At 44.6% G+C, this 21255-nt stretch overlaps 1 protein-coding gene across 1 annotated transcript; it reads left to right on the forward strand.

Annotated features, from left to right (window-relative positions):
- Positions 1-2582: 2582 nt before the first annotated feature.
- LOC308521371 (butyrophilin subfamily 1 member A1-like) lies at positions 2583-20988 on the forward strand (the record flags this gene model as incomplete). Its single annotated transcript, XM_081094369.1, has 9 exons — positions 2583-2661; positions 3218-3565; positions 13933-14214; positions 14332-14499; positions 15087-15107; positions 16631-16675; positions 17489-17515; positions 17719-17745; positions 20339-20988. The coding sequence occupies 9 exons, from the start codon at positions 2583-2585 to the stop codon at positions 20986-20988; spliced, it is 1647 nt and encodes a 548-aa protein (XP_080950495.1).
- Between the last annotated feature and the right edge of the window lie 267 nt (positions 20989-21255).

Here is a 21255-nt window from a genome sequence, read left to right on the forward strand (position 1 = left end):
AGAGAAGTTGTTGAATCTTACCAAGTCATAAAATAAAAGATTTGATATCGCATAGTTGCTATTTAATTAAAACCTCTATCACTTCATTTATATGTTCTGCAATAGTCTGTTCATTTCTGATTAATTACGGTCATAAATTTCTTTTTGAGGTCCCAACAGATTTTGCATTTTTTAATTCTGCTGTATGTTGTCAGCACCAAACAACCTAAAAAGTTATGTGTGCTTAGCAAATGTCTGTATTTGAAAGAGCATCTTGCTTCTTGGAGTGATTTCTACCTGAATGTTTTTATTTCCAAATTAATACTGACATTTCACCAATTTTGTTAGGCTATATCTGGTGTGTATTTGTTTTTCTGTGTTTCTTATAAACTATATGTAGATGTTCAATCGTATATCCAGAATTTTAAAAATGTACCTGTTTAAATTCTTTCAGGATATAACTCAGAATTGTTCTGTCTTTCTAAACAAGAAACACAATTATTCTAGAATTCATAGAACTTGGAGGACTTTTAAAATTAAAAAGAATTGTGAAGACAGATGACAGCAATGTCACCCTTACCTCTCATACTTACAGCAGGAAAGGAAGATAAAAGGTTTCAGAAAATCACCTTCAGAATTTTATACTCTTTTCCTTTTATCCTGGACTAGATGGAGAACATGTCAGTGGAGAAAATTTCTAAGTCTGGGATAAAGGGAGTCAGAAAGCATGGATGTATTTTTAATTCCCTGTCTAATAAATAAAGGGCCTAACTGGCAGATCTTATATGTCAATTATATCTCAATAAAACTGGGAAAAATAAACTAGAAAACAATAGGGTAGCAGATATATTGAAGTGAATGAAGCAAGACATTAAAAGAAAACTTGCTAACAACTTACAGAATTTAAAAGTTACTGGCAGTCTTTTAAGTGCTTTACATGTATGAATTCATGTAATTGTCACATGAAACTTAGAGTAGGTACTATCATCAAACCCATCGTCATACAAGAAAAGTGAGGCACAGAGAGGTTGTATAACTTGCTTAAAATCACCAGCTTACAAATGGCCTCACCAGGATTTTAAGTCAGTCAGGCAAGTTCTAATATCATTGCTATGAACTTGGGTAATATACCTCTCAGAAAGAAAGAAAGCACTTGTTCCTTATTCTCTCTATAGCTCATAAGTTGGGAGTGTTAGGGTCAAGCCTCAGATAAACCTGTGGCAAGACCACAAACAAGTCCCAGCTTAGAGGGCAGAGCCTCTTAGCATAATTATAGCCCTCCCTAGTTCCTTCGTAGGTAGCTACTGAGCTGTGGGAGGTGCAACAAGTGCTGCCAAAACATGGGGAAACACACAAGAACATTGTAAACATGTTGACCACTTCCCCTGTTTTGCTTTGTGTGCTCTGACTATAAATAAAGCCTCGGCTTGCAGGCTGGGTCTTTCTGTGTCCTCGTCCAGGCATGGGAAATCTGCCGAGCCTCAGCTGTATTCTCTTGTCTGTCTTCTTTAATCCTTCACCTCCCCTCCTCAGGTTCACCCTTGACTGTGCCAGCTCCTCAGGTTCACCCTTGGCCTTGCTGGCATGGCACAATAAGTATGTAATTATTTGATGGATTTATTACCATGCCAGGTTAAAGTTCTCTTTCCTTATCTTTTTTTACTTTTAGTTTTCAGTATGTCAGGTGGCCAAAGAGAAGCACACTGCTGAGAAGCAGCTATTCAGGGGCGTCTGTCTTCCAGTTTTCTGAAACCCTTTTAAAGACCACCCAAGGCCTCCTTCTCAGCCACGAGTTTTCCGAGGACTGATATCCCCTGGGCTTCTTGGAGCAAGTCTCAGAGGAGAGAGCTGTGGCAGCCAAGAGCGGTAACCAGGAAGAATGGCAGAGTATTCGTTTCAGTGCCTGCGGCAGTGAGGGTGAGGAGTTCCCGGATGCCTTCATCTCTGTAAGAATTTTTGTAATTAATTATGGTATTTTTATACTTTTTATTGAACTTAGTAGGGTGACATTGGTTAGTAAAATGATGTAGGTTTCAGGTGAACAATTCTATAATACATCTTCTCTATATTGTGTGTAAGATTTTAAAATTGTGAGGGTTGCATTTTGTAGGTGGTGGGCAAGAGGGAGGGAAGAGGCCTAGTCTGGGGAAGGATCCTGGGGGTTGACAGGGCAGACCAGGTGGCATCTGCCCCTTAATCCCATAGGAATGTGTGGGGACAGAATTTGTTGAGGCCAGAGTAATGTTTGCCCTAGTGCCATCTATCTCAGCGACTGCTCTTCACCTCCTGTCTGCCCCATCCATTGAACAAAATGTTCTTGAATTAGAGTTTAGAGAGATCATGGACAGATGTATTACTGCAGAACATGGCTGTCAAGATGGAACAAGGCTGTTTCCTTGGAAAAGGAGGCAAAAGGTGCCCTTAGTGAGTGTGAAAGGCTTCCCTGGAGTCCCTGAGCGAGACACCACAGTTGCTTGAGAGCTATAGGAGCCATTTCTGTGAACCACCTTGGTTAGACTTTTTACTGTGGGTCCATCTTTGTTGCTCCTCTAGGTATTTTCAGGGCCTCCCTCTCTGGCACACTGTCCTCTGCTCTGGGAAAGATGGTGGGTTCCCTGGACTTCTCTCTGCCCAGAGATCTCTTCTCAATCCTGCTTCTCCAGGTGTCCATGTGGGGCTCAGGTGAGAATATTTAAAGATTCTTATCCCTGGATTCTCTTGTTCTATGAATAGAAGGATTCAATCACTTCTCATACATACCTGGATTAATTATAAATCCTTCATTTTGATACAGTGATTTATTTGCCTATACACAAGGGCAAATAAGTCATCATATGATTATTTTAGAGAGAAGGATCAGGCAGAATTACCTCACTAATGCGTTCTAATTCGTGCAGGTCTCAACTTCATGGGGAATGCACTTCCTGATGCCCAAGCACTGATGAAAAACTCTAGCTTCATGATTTCCCAGGCCTCTTCCCTCCCCCTTCATGGAATTTACCACCAATGTAATTTAAAAAGTCATTTATTTAACATGAGATGACCATGTTGCTTGTAAGCTCTGGAGGCGTAGACACCCTCTCTGTCTTTGCTCCCCCACCTTCAGCCTGGGTGTGTGCAGCAGAAGGCGGCCGTCTGGATGACAGAGTGCCTATGGGTCTCCACAGGCTGTGATGACGCTGTGTCAGAAAACGCCTGGGTCCTGTGTTATTCTTGTCGCTTTCGGTCTGTCCCTCAGATTCATTCGCGGTCCTCGCTCCCTCGGAGCCCATTGTGGCCCTGCTGGGCGCAGACACGGCGCTGCCCTGCCGCGTAGCCCCGGCCATGAGCGCTGAGGACATGGAGCTGCGGTGGTTCCGCTCGCGGTTCGCAGATGCCGTGTACGCGTATGAGGACCGAGTGGAGCAGACGGAGCAGCAGCTGGTGGACTTCCGAGGGAGGGCCGAGCTGGTGAAAGATCACATCGCCGAGGGAAGAGTGGCTGTGAGAATCCGCAGTGTTAGGGTCTCGGACAATGGGATGTACACCTGTTTTTTTAAAAAAGGAAATGATTTTGAAGAAGCGATTTTGGAGCTAAAGGTGATCGGTGAGTAATTAATTGTATGAGAGCATAGACCACTCTAAGAGAAATGTAAGTGTTCCGCATTTGATTTGGGGGAAAGGATGGCGAACAGGACAGAGACGCAAAAGCAAGTATGCTGCAAGCTGGTTAACATCCTAGACTGGGCTTAGCCCCACACATCGCTCTGTACTTCAAAATTAAACTACTTTCCTAAATATCTACATATATATAAAAGCTGAGCGACCGAATTCCAGAACAACTGGAATGACCAATACCACAGGTCACTATGACGGGAACTGCAGCAGCCAACTGGCCCAATCTGGGTCCCTATGGGCCCCCCACAATCTCCCGTGGCCCCTCTCCCCAGCAGCCCCCAATCAGGTCCCCCACCTGAGTCGGGGATGGATCCAGGGTCCCTTCTCCCAGCCACCGGCTCCCCGATAGGCTTCAATCACCAGCCAGGCTGAGGGACCCCACCATGCACAAATTTGTGCACTGAGCCTCTAGTCCAACATAAAAATAGGCTTCTTGTGTCTCTCCTACACATGGGCAGGAGAGTGCCAGCCTTACCAAATGTGCCATCACTCTCAGACAAGAATCCCAGGTAGCTGCTGCAAGGGACTGGCCCAGGGAGGACAGCTGGTCATCGTGTCTTAAATGCATTGCTTGGAGAAAGTGACTGGAAGGTTGTGACAGGGTGGCTTGATATTGCAGGAAAAAAGTTATCCTTAGAGAACTGAGGTCAGAAAATAATAAACATTCAATAACTAAGTGAAACAGTAGATAAAAACATGGACTTAATGGCTTGGGGGGAAATAAAAAGGCCCTGAAGAGTGGACCAGTGGGAAGGGCCACCATGGACTGAGGCTTGGTCACAACTGAATTAACCACCATAAGTTTTATCATCATTGATGCTATTTCATTTAATTACAATAATACTGTAAACTCATTGTATCAAACTCAATTCAGAAAGGTATCCTAATGTATAAAAACCCAGGGGCTGTCACATCCAAAACGACCAGAGGGATGACTGAACGCTGTGCAGGCAACAGGCTCAGGTGGGCGGGGATTGGCGAATGGGCTAAACTGCTGACCTCTTGGGGACAAAGAGGAGGAGCTGACCAGTGGCTACTGCAGCTGCTGGTGAGACCCGGAGAGAGAGAGAAGTAGGGTCTGATTTGCAACTTTGAGGCTGCAGTCCAGACCCTGCTTCTTTCTCTCTTCGGGCCTCGCCAGCAGCCATGCCTCTCTCTCTCTGAGAGATCAGCAATTCAGCCCGCTGGCCAGCAGCCTGGAATGGCTGTGAATCAGCCTCACCTCTCTGATAAGGCCCAGAGATAGGCCAAGAGATGTTACTGGCATAGAAACCGGCCAATCAGAACCAAATCTGGGTGAACTGGGAGGGAACAATGGTTGCCTATGAGGAGGAACTTCTGACGCTGACTGGCATAGAAACCGACCAATCAGAACCTAATCTGGGTGAACTGCGAAGGCAGAACATAGGTGGGGGCTGAGGAGGGGTTTTAAGGCAACAGCTGTTTGGTGTAAGGTGTAAGAAAACGGTTCAATTTTTTAATAACTGGTTTGTTAGTATGGTGCATAAGGCTGGCTATCAGTCCAGATATAGGGATTATGTGTTTTTGCCTGCCAAGAGCATCTCCTCCTGCTGAAAAAGGCACCCCCCACACACACACACACTTAAGCAATACTATCCTGTATAATCTATCTATACTAATAAAAGGATAAAATGCTAATTAGACCAGGTTGACTGGCCATCTTCCAGGTATCCGACTTCTTTCCGGACAAATCCATGGTGGTGGGGGCCAAGGCAGAAACAATTAAGGGCGATCAGGCTATCAGGGGAGGGCAATTAGGGATGAGATCAGGCTGCAGGGGAGGTCCATTGGGGGCAAGATAAGTCTGGCAGGGGAGGGCAGTTAGGGGCAATCAGCAATCAGGCAGGCAGAGTCAGTTAGGGGTGATCAGGCCAGCAGGGAAGAGCAGATAGGGGTGAGATCAGGCTGGCAGGGGAGGACAGTTGGGGGCAAGATCAGGCCAGCAGGAGAGGGCTATGGGGGGCAACCAGGTTGGCAGGGGAGGGCAGTTGGGAGCAAGATCAGATTGTCAGGGGAGAGCAGTTAGGAGCGGTCAGGCAGGCAGGCAGGTGAGCATTAGGAGCCAGCAGAGACAGATTGCAAGAGGGATGTCTGACTGCTGGTTTAGGCCCAATCCCAGGATGTCATTTGGACATCCCTCAAGGGGTCCCCGATAAGAGAGGGTGCACACCAGGCTGGGGGAACGCCCCCCCCATGCACCAATTTCATGCACCAGGCCACTAGTAAAATATAAATTGATATTCTTCCCTTTCTCTATATTCCCTTTTCTCTTCCAAAGTAATTATTAATACCAAATTATTCTATGCCCTTCCAGTTATCTTTCTTTATATATTTATATATGTAATTTAAATATACCTACATATAATTAAAATGATTAATAAATGTATAGTATAATAATAAAATATATAATACTAGAGGCCCGGTGCACAAAAATTTGTGCACATGGGGGGGAGGGAGGGTCCCTCAGCCCGGCCTGTGCCCTCTCGCAGTCTGGGACCCCTCAGGGATGACCACCTGCTGGCTTAGTCCCACTCCCCTGAGGATTGGGCCTAAGATGGCAATCAGACATCCCTCTGGCAGCCCGGCAGCCCTAGGGGGCTGTCCACTTGCCAGTGGGGAGCAGGCCTAAACTGCAGTCGGGCATCTTTAGTGCTGCTGAGGAGGCAAGAGAGGCTTCCACCACCACCGCTGTACTGGCAGCCATCAGCCTGGCTTGTGGCTAAAAAGAGCTCCTCCCATGTGAGAGCGGCCTGACCATCAGGAGGCAGCTCCTGAATTGAGCGGCTGCCTATTGGTGGTCAGTGTGTGTCATAGTGACCAGTCATTCCCAGTCCTTCAGCTGTTAGGGTCAGTTTGCATATTACCCTTTTACTATATAGGATAGAGGCCTGGTGCATGGGTGGGGGCTGGCTGGTTTGCCTGAAGGTTGTCCCAGATCAGGGTGGGGCTCCTGCTTGGGTGCCTGGCCAGCCTGGATGAGGGGATGATGGCTGTTTGCAGCTGGTCGCACCCCTTCAGAGTGTGGGTCCCCACTGGGGTGCCTGGCCAGTCTGGGTGAGGGCCTGAGGGCCGTTTTAAGGCTGGTGGGTGACTGAAGCTCCCAAGCTCTGTTATGGGTTCACTCAGCGAGATAGACCACTGACTCAGAATTTAAATTTAAGAGCCTTTATTAAGCTGGTCAGCTGACTACAGTTACAGCACCCTGCCGAAGCAGAGGCTGAACTGCAGCCCTGACTGCAAGAGTTACATTTTATTCTTAAATTCTGTGGAGGCCCAGAGAAAAATGTGTCTTTCAAATTCTGGGCCCCCCAATATGGAGGAAACTCTATTTATACTTTTTCTAGTCCTTTGTCTCCCAAATTTGGAATGAGACTTCCAGGCCTTCTGAGAAAGAAGGCCTGCATGCTGGGAAGGGGCCATGAGACCATATCTCAAGGCCTGGCCTGATGTCAGTACCTTCCTATCTATGTGTTTTAGGAACAGACAGCACAGCATGACCCGTCTGGACAAAGCGCCAGATATACAACCCAGAACACCTCTCCTTTTTTCTTTTTTTTAATTCTGGGATTTATTTACCTTCTATGGCTGTCACTGGAGCTGAGAGCTGGGTTTAGCTCTAAGGCTCGGTTCCAGCTCTGAGGCCTCGGCTGCTGAAAGCAGGTATCTGGGTTTGTTTGGCTTCTATAATTGAAACACTGTTGCAGCTCCAGCTCTGACAGCTGAAAGCAAGTTTCTGGGGTTTGTTTAGCTTCTATAATTGCAACATTGTTTCTTAGAATGCAAGCTCAGAGCCGGGCAGCAGCAGGTGGGGAACCTTGGCTTCTTTCTTCACTGGTGCACGCAAGGCTCCTGTTCGCTTCAGCTGCCTGGCTGCCAGCCACCATCTTGGTTGGCAGTTGATTTGCGTATTGCCCTGATTAGCCAATGGGAAGCATGTCGGAGGTATGGTTAATTACCATGTTTGTCTATTATTAGATAGGATACTATTATATAAATATAGTTATATATAATCCTTCAGTCTGTGGGCCAACGCTCTATCCACTGAGCCAAACCAGCTAGGGCAAATCCTATATAATAAAAAGCTAATATGCAAATGGCCATCGTGCACTATGCCCTCGCACCGAGGCCGGGGGACCTGAGGCTGTGCCTCCTCCCTGTGGGGCTTGATGGGGGTGGGGTCAACCGGTTCTGGGTCTCATGCAATTTTGAGGCACACGCGAGTGGGCAGGGACTTGTATCTGGGTCCTGCGGCGCTCCTCAGACTCTGACAGGAGGGAGATTTTCATATAAATTTTACTAATTTTCTTAAGTTTTACTAATTTCTCTGACACTTCTATTATAGAGAAAGGGCAAACTGAAATATTAAAATGTTTCTTCTAATTAATTCCCTTTTAATGTGCACAAATTTCGTGCACCAGGCCACTAGTATGTAATATATTTACACTGCATTTAGTTGATGTCTGTTCATAAACTAATCTTCAAAAATGTTTATGTTAACTTATTTAAAAACAAAATTAAGTCCAGCAATTGTGGCTCAGTGGTTGAGTGTCAACCTATGAACCAGAAGGTCACAGTTCGATTCCTGGTCAGGGCACATGCCCAGGTTTTGGGCTCGATCCCCAGTAGAAGACATACAGGAGGGAGCCAATAAATGGTTCGCTCTCATCATTTATGTTTCTATCTCTCTCTCTCTCTCTCTCCCTTTCTCTATAAAATCAAATATATATATATATTAGAGACCCATTGCACAAAAATTCGTGCACTTGGGGAGGTCCCTCAGCCCGGCCTGTGCTCTCACAGTCTGAGACCCCTGAGGGGGTGTCCACCTGCTGGCTTAGGCCCTCTCCCTGGGAGAACGGGCCTAAGCTGGCAGTCAGACATGCCTCTGGCAGCCCAGGAGCCCTCAGGGGATGTCTACTTGCCAGCAGGGAACAGGCCTCAGCTGCAGTCGGACATCCTTAGCACTGCTGAGGAGGCGGGAGAGACTCCCGCTATCACTGCTGTGCTGGCAGCCATCAGCCTGGCTTGTGGCTGAGCAGAGCTCCCACTGTGGGAGCACACAGACCACCAGAGGGCAGCTCCTGCATTGAGCGTCTGCCCCCTGGTGGTCAGTGTGTGTCATAGTGACCAGTCATTCCCAGTCATTCTGCTGTTAGGGTCAATTTGCATATTACCCTTTTATTATATGCCTGTACATGGGTGGGGGCTGGCTGGTTTGCCCTGAAGGGTGTCCCGGATCAGGGTGGGGTCCCACTGGGGTGCCTAGCCAGCCTGGGTGAGGGGCTGAGGGCCGTTTCCAGACTGGCCATGGCTCCTTCAGGGTGGGGGTCCCTGCTGGAGTGCCTGGCCAGCCTGGATGAGGGACTGAGGGCCCTTTTCAGGTTGGCCTCACCCCCTACAGGGAGGGGGGTCCTCCTGGGGTGCCTGGCTAGCCTGGGTGAGGGGCTGAGGGCTGCTTGCAGGCTGGTCAAGCCCCCCAGCAGGGACCCTCACCCCTTGAGGGTGGGCCAGCCTGGGTGAGGGGCTGATGGCTGTTTGCAGGTTGGCCACAGCCCCTTCAGGGTGGCGATGCCCCCTGGGGTGCCTGGCCAGCCTGGGTGAGGGGCCTATGGCTGTTTGCAGGCTAGCCACAGCCCCTTCAGGGTGGGGGGTCCCTGCTGGGGTGACTGGCCAGCCTGGGTTAGGGGCTGATGGCTGTTTGCAGGCTGGCCACGGCCCCCAGCCACCCAATCTCCCAGTGGAGGCTGGCTGGAAGCAGGTATCTGGGATTTATTTATGTTCTATAATTGAAATTTTGTTGCCTTTAGCGGAGGTCACAGCTGGCCAGGGCAGGCGAGAAGTTTGGCTTCCTCCATCGCCGGGGCAACCAAGCCTCCAGCTTGCTCCAGCTCCATGGCTGCTGGCCACCATTTTGGTTGGGTTATTTTGCATATAGTCACTCTGATTGGCTGGTGGGCATTGCCTGAGGGGTAGCATAATTACAGTAAATTTGCATGTTTCTCTTTTATTAGATAGATAGATAGATAGATAGATAGATAGATAGATAGTTTTTTAAACAAAATTAAGTCTGTCTTTGAGCTCTCAGCCATTCAGGCTGGTGTAAAGTTATTCCTCAGTTCTTACTGGAGCTATCTGACCCTCTTTTCTTTGAGTAATAATTCTGAATATGCCTTTGGAGTCTAACGCAGCCTGTGGCATTCAGGATTCAGGAACAGCCCCCTAGTCCTGGCCCCTCACTGGTTACCACTAGGATGCTCTTCATCTGGGCTTTGTCACATCTCTTCACCTTGACCCGGGGAAGGTTAGTATAAAGTCTCTGATGCAATGAATCAAGAGGCACCTGAGGATTTCTGACTTTTGAGAAGTCTCCCCTTCACTCTATCAAAGCTTCTTTCTGTTCTCCTTAAAGACACTAGCTCATTGGCATCCATTTTTCCCACTCATATTACACAACGTCTGTCATAACATGCATTCAACAATATAGCAAAACAATGTAGTTCCTACTTTAAGCTGAACAAATATCCCTGAAACTGAAATATTATAATTGGAATCAGGACAGAGAAAAGCTAAGAGAAAAACTCAAGTAACAGGTATATAGAAATTTCATGATATAGAAATAATAATTGATATAAAAATAATAATTTCATGATATAGAAATTTCATAATTTATGTGAATATTTACTTTATAATGAACATTGTCTTCAATTTCATGTCATTGCAAAAATAGCAAAATACACATATTTTCACATAAGTCTCTGTGCAGTTGGTTCTTATCAGATAAATTTTCTTAAATGATTAAATTTATACCCTATAATTTAACAATTCCAATTTCAAGATAATCATAAAATTTCTTAAATATGTGAACAGTTTAATAATTGTTTTAGTTTACACTTCTAACAGCAATGTATGAGAATACACATTTCTTCACGTGTTTGATGACACTGAATATTCAATTTCGTCTGCTTTTATTTTTACCAATATGATAGATAAAAATATTATATCACACAATAAAAATAAAGTAAAAACTGATATCTCACAAAAATTTACATTGGATAGTTTTTCATATTTTTTTACCTTCAATTATTTTAGTTCATGCCACTTAATTAACTGGGGTTTTGGGGGGAGGCATCTTTTTAAAATTTTTTTGATTGAGTTTTAGTTGCTCCTTTACTCCTAAATATTGAAAGACTTTTTCCTAGTATGTATTTGTCTTATAATTTTTACGGTAATTTTCAATTATTGAAGTTTAAAGGTATGCTGTCAGAACTGTAAACATTATCTTTTATGTCTTATTTTTATGATGCTCTTAGATGAACTCTTATATAGTAACATTACAAAAATATTTTACCTCCTTTCTCCTAATACTTTTCTGTAAAATATATTGTAATTTAAGATGCATAGCAAACTTAGTACTGACTTTAAATATATCACTCAATGAATATTCACAACGCGAGTACACCTTGAGAAACCAGCACCCAAATCTGCTTTTTCCCTTCAGCTCACCATTTCCTCAAGAGTAATCACTCATCTGACTCCTAACTTGGCCAGGTGAATTTGGCCTGGTTTTGAATTTCACATACACAAACTCTTTTATGTCTGGCTTTTCTTGCTCACCATTATGTTTGTGAGATTTTTTTACAGTTAACTGCCTGTAGTTGTAATTCACTTCTATCTCTTTTATTGTTTTCCTATTTACATTTCAATCATTAATCCTTCGAAATTGTTTTAGCATAAATATTCATGGAATTCTCAAAATATCTTTCCTAGACATATTCACTCATCTCTATAACATTAGTGAATAATGTGGGAAACAAATACATTGTTTCCCATAAACTTCTCATAAATACTGGGGTAAATTCTAAATTCTTTGTGGGATTACAATGATTTATCTGACCATTTCTTTGACAATACCATAGAGTTCCCATTTCTAAAGCTTTGCATTCTCTGCTAAGACAAACATGTTTTTTTGTTTGTTTGTTTGTTTTTTAATATTTTATTGATTTTTTACAGAGAGGAAGGGAGAGAGATAGTTAGAAACATCGATGAGAGAGAAACATCGATCAGCTGCCTCCTGCACATCTCCCACTGGGGATGTGCCCGCAACCCAGGTACATGCCCTTGACCGGAATCGAACCTGGGACCTTTCAGTCCGCAGGCTGACGCTCTATCCACTGAGCCAAACCGGTTTCGGCAAACATGTTTTTTTTTATTATAATGTTTTGTTTTCTTTCTTCTTTTAATATTTGACCTCTTAAATTAACACTTCTCATTCGATTATATCTGATAAGATATCTATGGGCTTGTTTTATGTGTTTTCTTTATCTGTAACTTTATTGGGAAGAAGACAAATCCATTCAGTCTTGAAAGAAAGAGTGACATATTCTCCTGAGCCATGTAACTGAGACCTCCCAGTAGGAGGTAAAAGATTCTCAGATTCCCAGTAATAACCTCGCGGGAGTCAGTATTTTTAGTACCTTTCCATATCAGTTCTTTGAATGACCTATACATATAAAGGTAAGTCCAATGTTCAGAAGCAATTACTTGATTATACATTTGTACTATCTTCCATCTAGTTGACCTTTGTCTAGAGATTCTAGTACAACCACTTCTATGCTCAGAAATGGGCATCCCTTCCTGCTCCTTTCTCAAAGCCAGTGTGGTTTCTGTTTGCTTATTTCAACTTGGCACTTCAATGGTTACATTCTTCCAGGAGGTACAAGGTCTGTTTGGTCTATTAGTACTTGCTCCCTAGGTTTTGATCTGCTTCATTTGCTTAGAACCAGTTTCACCTGCGTACAATCATTTTCTTTCTCCCAGAGATTTAGAAGCCCCCCAGACAGTTCTAAGGATTGTCTTGCAGATTGATTTCTGTTTTCTAGTAGTGTGTCCCTCCTGGGCAGGCCAGGGTCTGGTAGTAACAATTATTAGCTATATCATAATTTTCAGCAAAAAAAGAAGAGAGAGAGATATTGTAGCTGAGGTTCCTAATATATTTTCTACATCCAAGGAATTGAAGGAGGACTGAGCCAGACGTAAGAGGATTCATAAAAATACAAAATGATATATAGTTTTAGAAGTCAAGACAGTCATTATTCTCAAAGAGACAGTGGATTCTTCTAGCATTCTGGTAATGTGATGTTTTGATACAGGTGCTGGGGACATGGACCCCCAAATGAACCCAGCCTGTGCTGAGTTGAAGAGGAGAGTTGGTAAAGGGAAAAGAAATGGATGAGAGTAAAAAATAAAATACGTGTTAACTCCTTGATTGACTCAATTCACCTGGCTACCTTCATCTTGTATATAATCCCTAATCAGAACAAGAAAGAAAATTTGGAAAAAGATAGAGATTGTTTAAGGAAGTGACTATAAGAAGTCTCAATTTAAGCACAAAAAGTTAGTTTTCCTGACACTCCAATAAATGGAATAGGTAGATATAGATATGAATATAGATAGATATAAAAGTCTAAGTAACTGACCATCCGTCCGATCTGCTGACCAACTGGCCAGTATAGTTTATGTGCACTGGAAATTTAAAAATAAACGTTGACTTTTACACTTCTATTATAGAGAAAGGGCGAACAGCGATATTAAAATATTTTGTACGTATTATATATACTATGTTGATATGTAATTTTTTGCAATAATGTAATTACCTCACTTCTAATTACCTTTCTTCTAATTGATTTCCTTTCAATGTGTACGAATCCATGGCCACTAGTAGATTAGATATAATATAGATGTAGATAGATAGATATAGATATAGATATAGATATAGATATAGATATAGATATAGATATAGATAGATATACATCGCTTCTCAGCCTTTTGGCTAAGATCAAGTGTAGATACAGATATAGATATAGATATAGATATAGATATAGATATAGATATAGATATAGATATAGATATAGATTAAATATAGATATAGATAGAGATAAAAATGGAGATAGAGATAGAGATATTGTTGTTTTCTGAAAGAATTCAACATTGGCAAATTTTACTATGCTCCTTCTATAAACCTTCTATGACCAATTGCAGATATCTCTGGGTAGAGAAGATGTGACAGGTATCAGTATAAGTCCCAGTACAAACTTCAAGTCTTTTGTGAATTTGAACTACATATACCCATTTACCTTGTGGGAGGAGGTAAGATGCCTTGCCCTTCCACCAAGAACTATGGCACTTTGTCCATCTCCCCACACAGTGTTACTGTGTAACACTAGGACCTCTGGACAAAATGTATCCAGGTCTCAGATGAATGACTTTTCTCTCCAGGTCTGGGCTCTGGTCCTAATGTTTTCATGGTGGGTCCAGAAGATGGAGGAATAAGACTGAATTGCACAGGCAAGAGATGGTTCCCCCAGCCTGAGGTCCAATGGAAAGATGTGACAGGAGAGAAGATACCTTCTCTCTCTGAGGACAAGACCCAAGACGATGATGGGTTGTTTCAAATTGAGGCTTCCCTCGTTGTGAGAGACAGCTCATGGAGAGAGGTGTCCTGCATCATGAAGAACCCCTTCTTTGGACAAGAGCAGGTGGAAACCATTATTATCCCAGGTCAGCACTGCTCATTTTGGAGACAGGACAGGAGTAAGGAGGAGATGTGTGGGAACTGGGGTGGGATAGGTTTGCTCAGTGTATGTTTTTGATGAGGTTTTGGGGGCCCTGTATCAGAGCCCTTCTTCCCTAGGACCTCTCCTTGGAAAGTAGCATTCGCTGTGACTTTCCTCATACTTGGGATTTTCATCAGTGCTGTTGTATTTTTGACCTGGAAAGAGCAACAGGAAAGGAAGAGAGTACAAGAAGCCCAGGAGGAAAAAGAAAAAGAAAGCCAAGCCAAAGGTAAAACTGAAGGAGACGTGGGGACATCTGTAAATGTGAGTTTGTTAGCACCGCTGTGTATATGGATGGCATCCGTTGGGGCACAGAGACACGTGTAGGACTTAGTTAGAGCCCAAGACCATCAAGAAGACATGCAGCCCAGGACCTCCATGAGAAAAATATGATAATAGAGTCCAATGGGGAGAGGAAACTCACTGGTATAAACATGGGGTCAAGAATAAATGGTCACAGTAATTCTCAATTAAGATAAATTTATTGATCTATCCCAGTGGTTCTCAACATTTTGGCTCTTTAAATACAGTTCCTCATGTTGTGACCCAACCATAAAATTATTTTCTTTGCTACTTCATAACTGTAATGTTGCTACTGTTATGAATCATAATGTAAATATCTTATATGCAGAATGATCTTAGGCAACCCCTGTGAAAGGGTCGTTCGACCGCCAAAGGGGTCAAGACCCACAGGTTGAGAACCGCTGATCTAGACATATGGAAGCAGCATTTAGGATCTGGGCTCAGTAACAGTCTAGAAAGTAAACGTTGGACTTTTTCTGTAAAATCTGATTTGTTATTTTCTTGCCTTTTTAGAATCATTAAAGAAAGAGCTTGGTAAGTTATTTTTTATTTTTTACTAGAGGCCTGCTGAATGAAATTCGTGCATGGAGGAGGGGGTTCCCTCAGCACAGACTGCACCCACTCCAATCGGGGACTCCTCAGGGGAAGTCCGACTGCTGGTTTAGGCCTGACCCCTGTGGGATGGTGCCTAAGCTGGCGGTTGGACACCCCTCTCACAATCTGGGACTGCTGGCTCATAACTACTCACCTGCCTGCCTGCTTGATCACCCCTAATCTGTCTGTCTACCTGCCTGATTGCCCCTAAGTGCCTCTGCCTGCCTGATTTCCCCTAACTTCCCTCCCCTGCTGACCTGATCTCACCCCCAGCTGCCTCTGCCTGCCTGATTACCCCTAATTGCCCTGCCTTGCTGGTCTGATCTCGCCCTCAACTACCCTCACCTGCCGTCCTAATCTTGCCCCCAACTGCCCTCCCCTGCCAGCTTGATCTCGTCCCTAACTGCTCTCCCCTGCTGGTCTGATCACCCCTAACTGCCCTCCTGCTGGCCTGATCTCCCCGCAACTGCCCTCCTCTGCTGGCCAATTTGTTTCTGATTAGTCAATTTCTATGCCAGTCAGCATCAAAAGCTTCACTTCCTAGGCAGTCATTGGCTCCTTATGTTCACCCAGATTTGCTTCTGATTGATTAATTTCTATGCCAGTCAGTGTCTCTGGGCCTATCAACAGGGCCTGATCAGAAAGGCAGGGCTGATCAGAAGCCCTGGTGGAGAGAAACAGAGGCATGGCTGGTGGCCAGATGAGGAGAGAAACAGAGGCAAGTTCTGATCAACCACTGCCACAGAGACTGCGGATCAGACTCTGCCTCTCTCTCTGAAGGCCTCTCTCGGGGCCTGATCCACAACCCCCTAGGCCAGTGGTCGGAAAACTGCTGCTCGCGAGCCACATGCAGCTCTTTGGCCCCTTGAGTGTGGCTCTTCCAAAAAATACCACGTGCGGGTGCGCACATACAGTGCGATTGAAACTTCGTGAGCTGCAGTTTGCCAACCACTGCCCTAGGCAGTTAGTGCTGGGTGTAGGTGCCGGTAGCAGCCCCAGTCAGTGCTGGGCCACCACAGCAACCCAGCACTGACTTCCGGTCTGGTCCTTCTCTAATGGTAGTTGCATCCTGGCACTTTATTATATAGACTAGAGGCCCATGACATGAAGAGATTCGTGCAATAGGCCTTCCTTCCTCTGGCTGCCAGCACCAATTTTCCTTCGGCACCCAGGACCCAAGCCTTTGCTCCTGCCTCAACGGAGAAGCCACGCCTGGAGGCTTCTCCGCTCCAACCACAGCAGAGAAGCCAAGCCTCTTCAAGCCTCTTTAGTCTTCTGTCTTCACTCCGGCTGGAGCCTTCAGTCTTTGCTCGGCGCCTGCCATTTTTTTGTTGGGTTAATTTGCATATTCATTCCTGATTGGCTGGTGGGCATAGCAGAGTGATGATCAATTTGCATGTTTCTCTTTTATTAGTGTAGATCTTCTAGTCATTACTTTATTCTGTACACTTGGCATCTCACAGGCTGTTATTGCTTTTCAGACAAAAGGAAGGAATTATATCATCAAGGTGAGTTATACTGATATTGTTGGGTCAACCATCTCATCTGCCCCTCTGTTCTGACTCTCTCCTATAGCCCTTGTTGGTGAAGGGGAATACTCCACCCTAAAATAATAAGGGGATCACCCAACACTGGGCAGATGAGATTGACAGTGGTTTGTTAATTACATATACTCACATCCTGGGGGAAGGCACCACACACCATGCAGGTGCCTTTGACACATGGAGGCTGCACTTGGGAGCTGAGTCAATCAGCAGGGCTGTGGGAGGTACGATCATGACAGGAGGATGAGGCACTCCTGTTTTCTGTAGAAGTATGTGACCGGCATGTTTGAATAATTTTGCCAGCTGACAGGGAGGTGATGCCCACTATTGGGCTGAGGACAGGTGGGGGCCAGTGGCTTTGGCTGGTAGGGGAATTAGCTGGGTGGGAGCTTTTCCTGCTGAATGCAGGGCATATCTGATGAGAACAGGGCAACTCACAGTTGGGCATTTGGAGCCTTGTGAGGCTTAAAGATGTCAAGGCAGCAATGCAATTTCAGGATTTACAACACAGTTTCACAATTATAGCCCATCCTCTTCTTCTCCCAAAAGAACCAGACCCCTCATATTTTATCACAGATGGGTTGGTGGATGTGGGAAGTGTGAAGAGATAGTACAGGAAATATAAAAGAAAACAAATATCCCATAATTGTCATTGAGATGATGAACACAGAAATATAGCACTATCACAAACCTTCAGATTCCATGAGATTGCAGCAATTTCAGTCTGAAGCAAATGTCCTTTGAATGGGAATATCTAACTTCTTTGTTTTATTTCAGACTGGAGAAAAGCTGGGTTATATGCTGGTGAGTAACTGATGTTGTCTTGGGGCTTCAGGTGTCCCAGGATGTCATGAGCCATTTCCAGGGCGTGTTTAGAAAGGCACCATCTTCTGGAGATTTTGAAACTGAGAGTCCAGAAAAAATATAGCGGCTAAGTGAATAAGCATCCCACTAGTTCAGAGGACATGTTCTTGCCGTATTTTAACATGATTTTTTTTTCTCTTTAGACTGGAGAAAGGCACATTTCAAAGCAGGTGAGTGGTTGCCGGGAGCCGGTCCATCCTTGCTGTTTCAAGGGACCTGGCATATATGGCATACTGTTCTTAATATGTGCTCACCTTCTTGGCACTATGTGTTTTAACCAAGGCCACCTCTCTGAGAAAGGTTGTTTCCCCAGGTAGGGATTTTCCCCTGAAGTTAGGGAGGGAATAAAACTCCTTAACTAAGTGCCAGGCGGGTAATTAATCACTTTAACTACGAACAATCATGCTTAAGCTACATAATCTTTACTCCCTGGAATGGAGATAAGAAACGCCCTAACCTTTGGAATAGAGATTGATAGGATTGGAATCAACTGGTATAAATACAGATGTAACAAGACAACAAGAGACAGAACCTACACAGAACCTAGAGACAAAAGAACTTCGCTGGAGAGAACATGGCAAGAGATCCTGGACAGAAACTGGCAACAGAACCTAGAGAAAGAACCTAGAGATACAGAACCTAGAGACAGAACCTAGAGACAGAACATGGCAAAAGATCCTGGACAGAAACTGGCAACAGAACCTAGAGACAGAACTTAGCGAGAGAACCTGGCTGAAGATCCTAGAGACAGAACCTGGCTACAGAACCTGGAGAGAACATGGCAAGAGAACCTGACTAGAACCTGGTGACAGAACTTGGCTGGAGAACCTAACGAGGGAACATGGCTACAGAGCCTGGCTGGAGAACCTGGAGAACCTGGCTGGAGAACCTAGCAAGAGAACATGGACACAGAACCTGTCTGGAGATCCTAACCAAAACTTCGCTGGAGATCCTGACCAGAACTTGGCTGGAGATCCTGGTTAGAGATCCTGGCTAGGCTGCTGATCAACTGAACGCTATCTCCGTGTCATTCCTTCTTCGCCGACTCCGTCCACACCTTTGGGGACCCCTGGACCTGCTGGGGTTGGACCCCAGCAAGTGGTCCTATTCTTTTGTCCTACATTATCTCTTTTATACAAACCAGAAACATGTATATAAACACCCAATAATACCTCCTTGGTTAGGCATTTCATGGCTTTCACTTCAGTCTCCATTTCATGCTGAAACATTAACAGATTTCTTACTATTTTGATACCATTCATTCAGCCTAAATCTATACAACTATTCATTCAGTGTCAAATAAATACAGCAGGGATGGTCTCTGACTCCATGGGAAAGTGCACATACAAATTGTGATGAATGTTATGAAGGAAAAAGCAATTGCTGTGAGGGGAAGGAATGGGGGATTAAAGAAACTGCCATGAAGAAATTATGTTCCATCTGAGACTTCAGCGACAGGGTAGATTTATTCATGAGAACAACATTGAAAGAAGTTCAGCCGGAAGGAAGTCTGCTATGTAGCCATCCTGAGACAGAGCAGAGCTTGTTGCTGCTCAGTGCAAGTGCACAATGGCCCTGGCCACAGAGTCTTTCCAGAGTTAGAGTTGATTGTCAATGACTAGTGCAGTGGTTCTCAACCTTCCTAATGCCGCAACCCTTTAATACAGTTCCTCATGTTGTGGTGACCCCCAATTCATTGTTACAAATTGAACATAATTAAGGCATAGTGATTAGTCACAAAAACAATATGTAATTATATATGTGTTTTCTGATGGTCTTAGGCGACCCCTGTGAAAGGGTCATTCAACCCCCAAAGGGGTTGCAACCCACAGGTTGAGAACTGCTTGTCTACTGCATTCTGCTTTACTCTGAATATCCCCGCATCCACACCCATCTTCTAGGTAACAATCCTCCAAACACATAATATCCCACATACAAATTCTTAGAAAAACTTTAATTATTGAAAATGTTGGGTTTGACAAGAAGCAGGCTACCTACTACTAGTACTAGAGCTCCTGCTACTCTTAATGTACAGGGTTAGTGTTCCTAGAGCTGCTGGAAGCTAAAGTTTACCAAGTGTTCGTCATGGGCAAGACATAGTATTAAACTCTACAGGCTACCTCATTTCTTGCTCCCCAGACTCCTATGCTGAAGGCTCAGAATGATGTTCATTGTCATGAGGGCAAAGCAAGACTGAGAGAAGCAAAGTGGTTTCTCCAACTTCCAAGCTCCTAAGGATGGAGTGATTGTCACAATGTGGGCTTTCTGACTAAAGAGCCTGGGATTTCAACCATTAGAAGGATAAAAAGTGTTTGTGTGAGAAGGATAACTGAGTTATTACATAAGTCCAGAGAAAAAAGATACCAAAGAAGCTTAAATGCAAAAAGGAACAGTGTTACTGAAATATGGCATGACTTAATTATTAAGAGCAAACAGCCAGCATGTGAAGGAAATTGGAGGGATCCCCATCCTGCAATACCCAACCCTGGGCTTTCAGATGAGACAGCCATCTTCCCTAAACAGTGTCTGTCTGTGGGGAACAGGCGGCCACCCGAGGTCCTGTCAACCCCTACCTTCTATAATCTACACACCACGCGTCTCCTATGAATAGATATGGATAGAACACAATGGTTTACCCACTCTTCCATTGTTTTCCCCTTCTTTCTGACATGCCCCTTTTCCTGTATTTGAATCTTTCCTAAAACCAAACAATCTTGATTGTGGAATGACCTTTCTTTTTTTTCTTTTTTTTTATACCTGCAGTGGCTGTTACTCTGGATCCAGGCACAGCTCATACCAAACTCATCTTATCTGAGGATAGAACACATGTTTCTTCAAAAGAAAATGTTTCTCAGAAGCATGATGGCCCCACACAGCAGGAGCAAGAGGACACCGTCAGTGTTCTGGGCCAGAATTGCTTTACCACAGGGAGACATTACTGGGAGGCAGAAGTAAAAGTGGGAACAGAAGGTGGACCTGGAACCAGATGGGCGCTGGGTGTCTGCTCAGAGACAGTGAAGAGAGAGGGGTGGTTTGTAGAGAGTCCAGAAAAGAATTTCTGGGTGGTGGCATACAAGGAAGGGGAAATCAGGGTTCTCACTTCCCGGGCAGAGCCTCTGTCCCTGAGGCAGCGCCCCCAGAGGATAGGAGTGTTCCTGGACTGGGAGGCTGGGGATGTGTCCTTTTACAACATGGCTGATGGATCTCACATCTATTCCTTCACCAGAATCCAATTCTGTGGGATCCTCCGTCCTTACTTTAGCCTTCAGGGTCCTGGCACATCTCTGGCCATCTGCCCAGCCTCAGATCACACTGAAAATTGTCCTGATTCTTCTCCAAAGACCTCTGTGACTCACTCAAGGAGTTCTGATGTGGGCGTCCCCCAAGAAGCTAACTCTCTGTTACCTCCATAAGAAGTGAAGTGTCAGTGCCTTTAGGTATCTCTGAGCTGCCTCTACTCGAAGCTCTTATGGGTGAGAAAGCTGTTTCTGTGTGGAGAGTAGCCCGTTTTCAGTAGGTTAACATTTCAGCCCCTTTCAAAGAGGGGGAAGCAGAAAGAGGAATGGGGCAACTGGAAAATCGTTGGGAGAATTTCCTCTGATGTTACCTTTGGGACAATGTGGTCTCTATGAGCAGTAACCATTTGTCACAAGAAAACTGCAAACAAATGCATGGTATCT

The sequence above is a fragment of the Myotis nattereri genome (genome assembly GCF_964212035.1).
Source record: "Myotis nattereri genome assembly, chromosome: 6".
Lineage (NCBI taxonomy): Eukaryota > Metazoa > Chordata > Mammalia > Chiroptera > Vespertilionidae > Myotis > Myotis nattereri.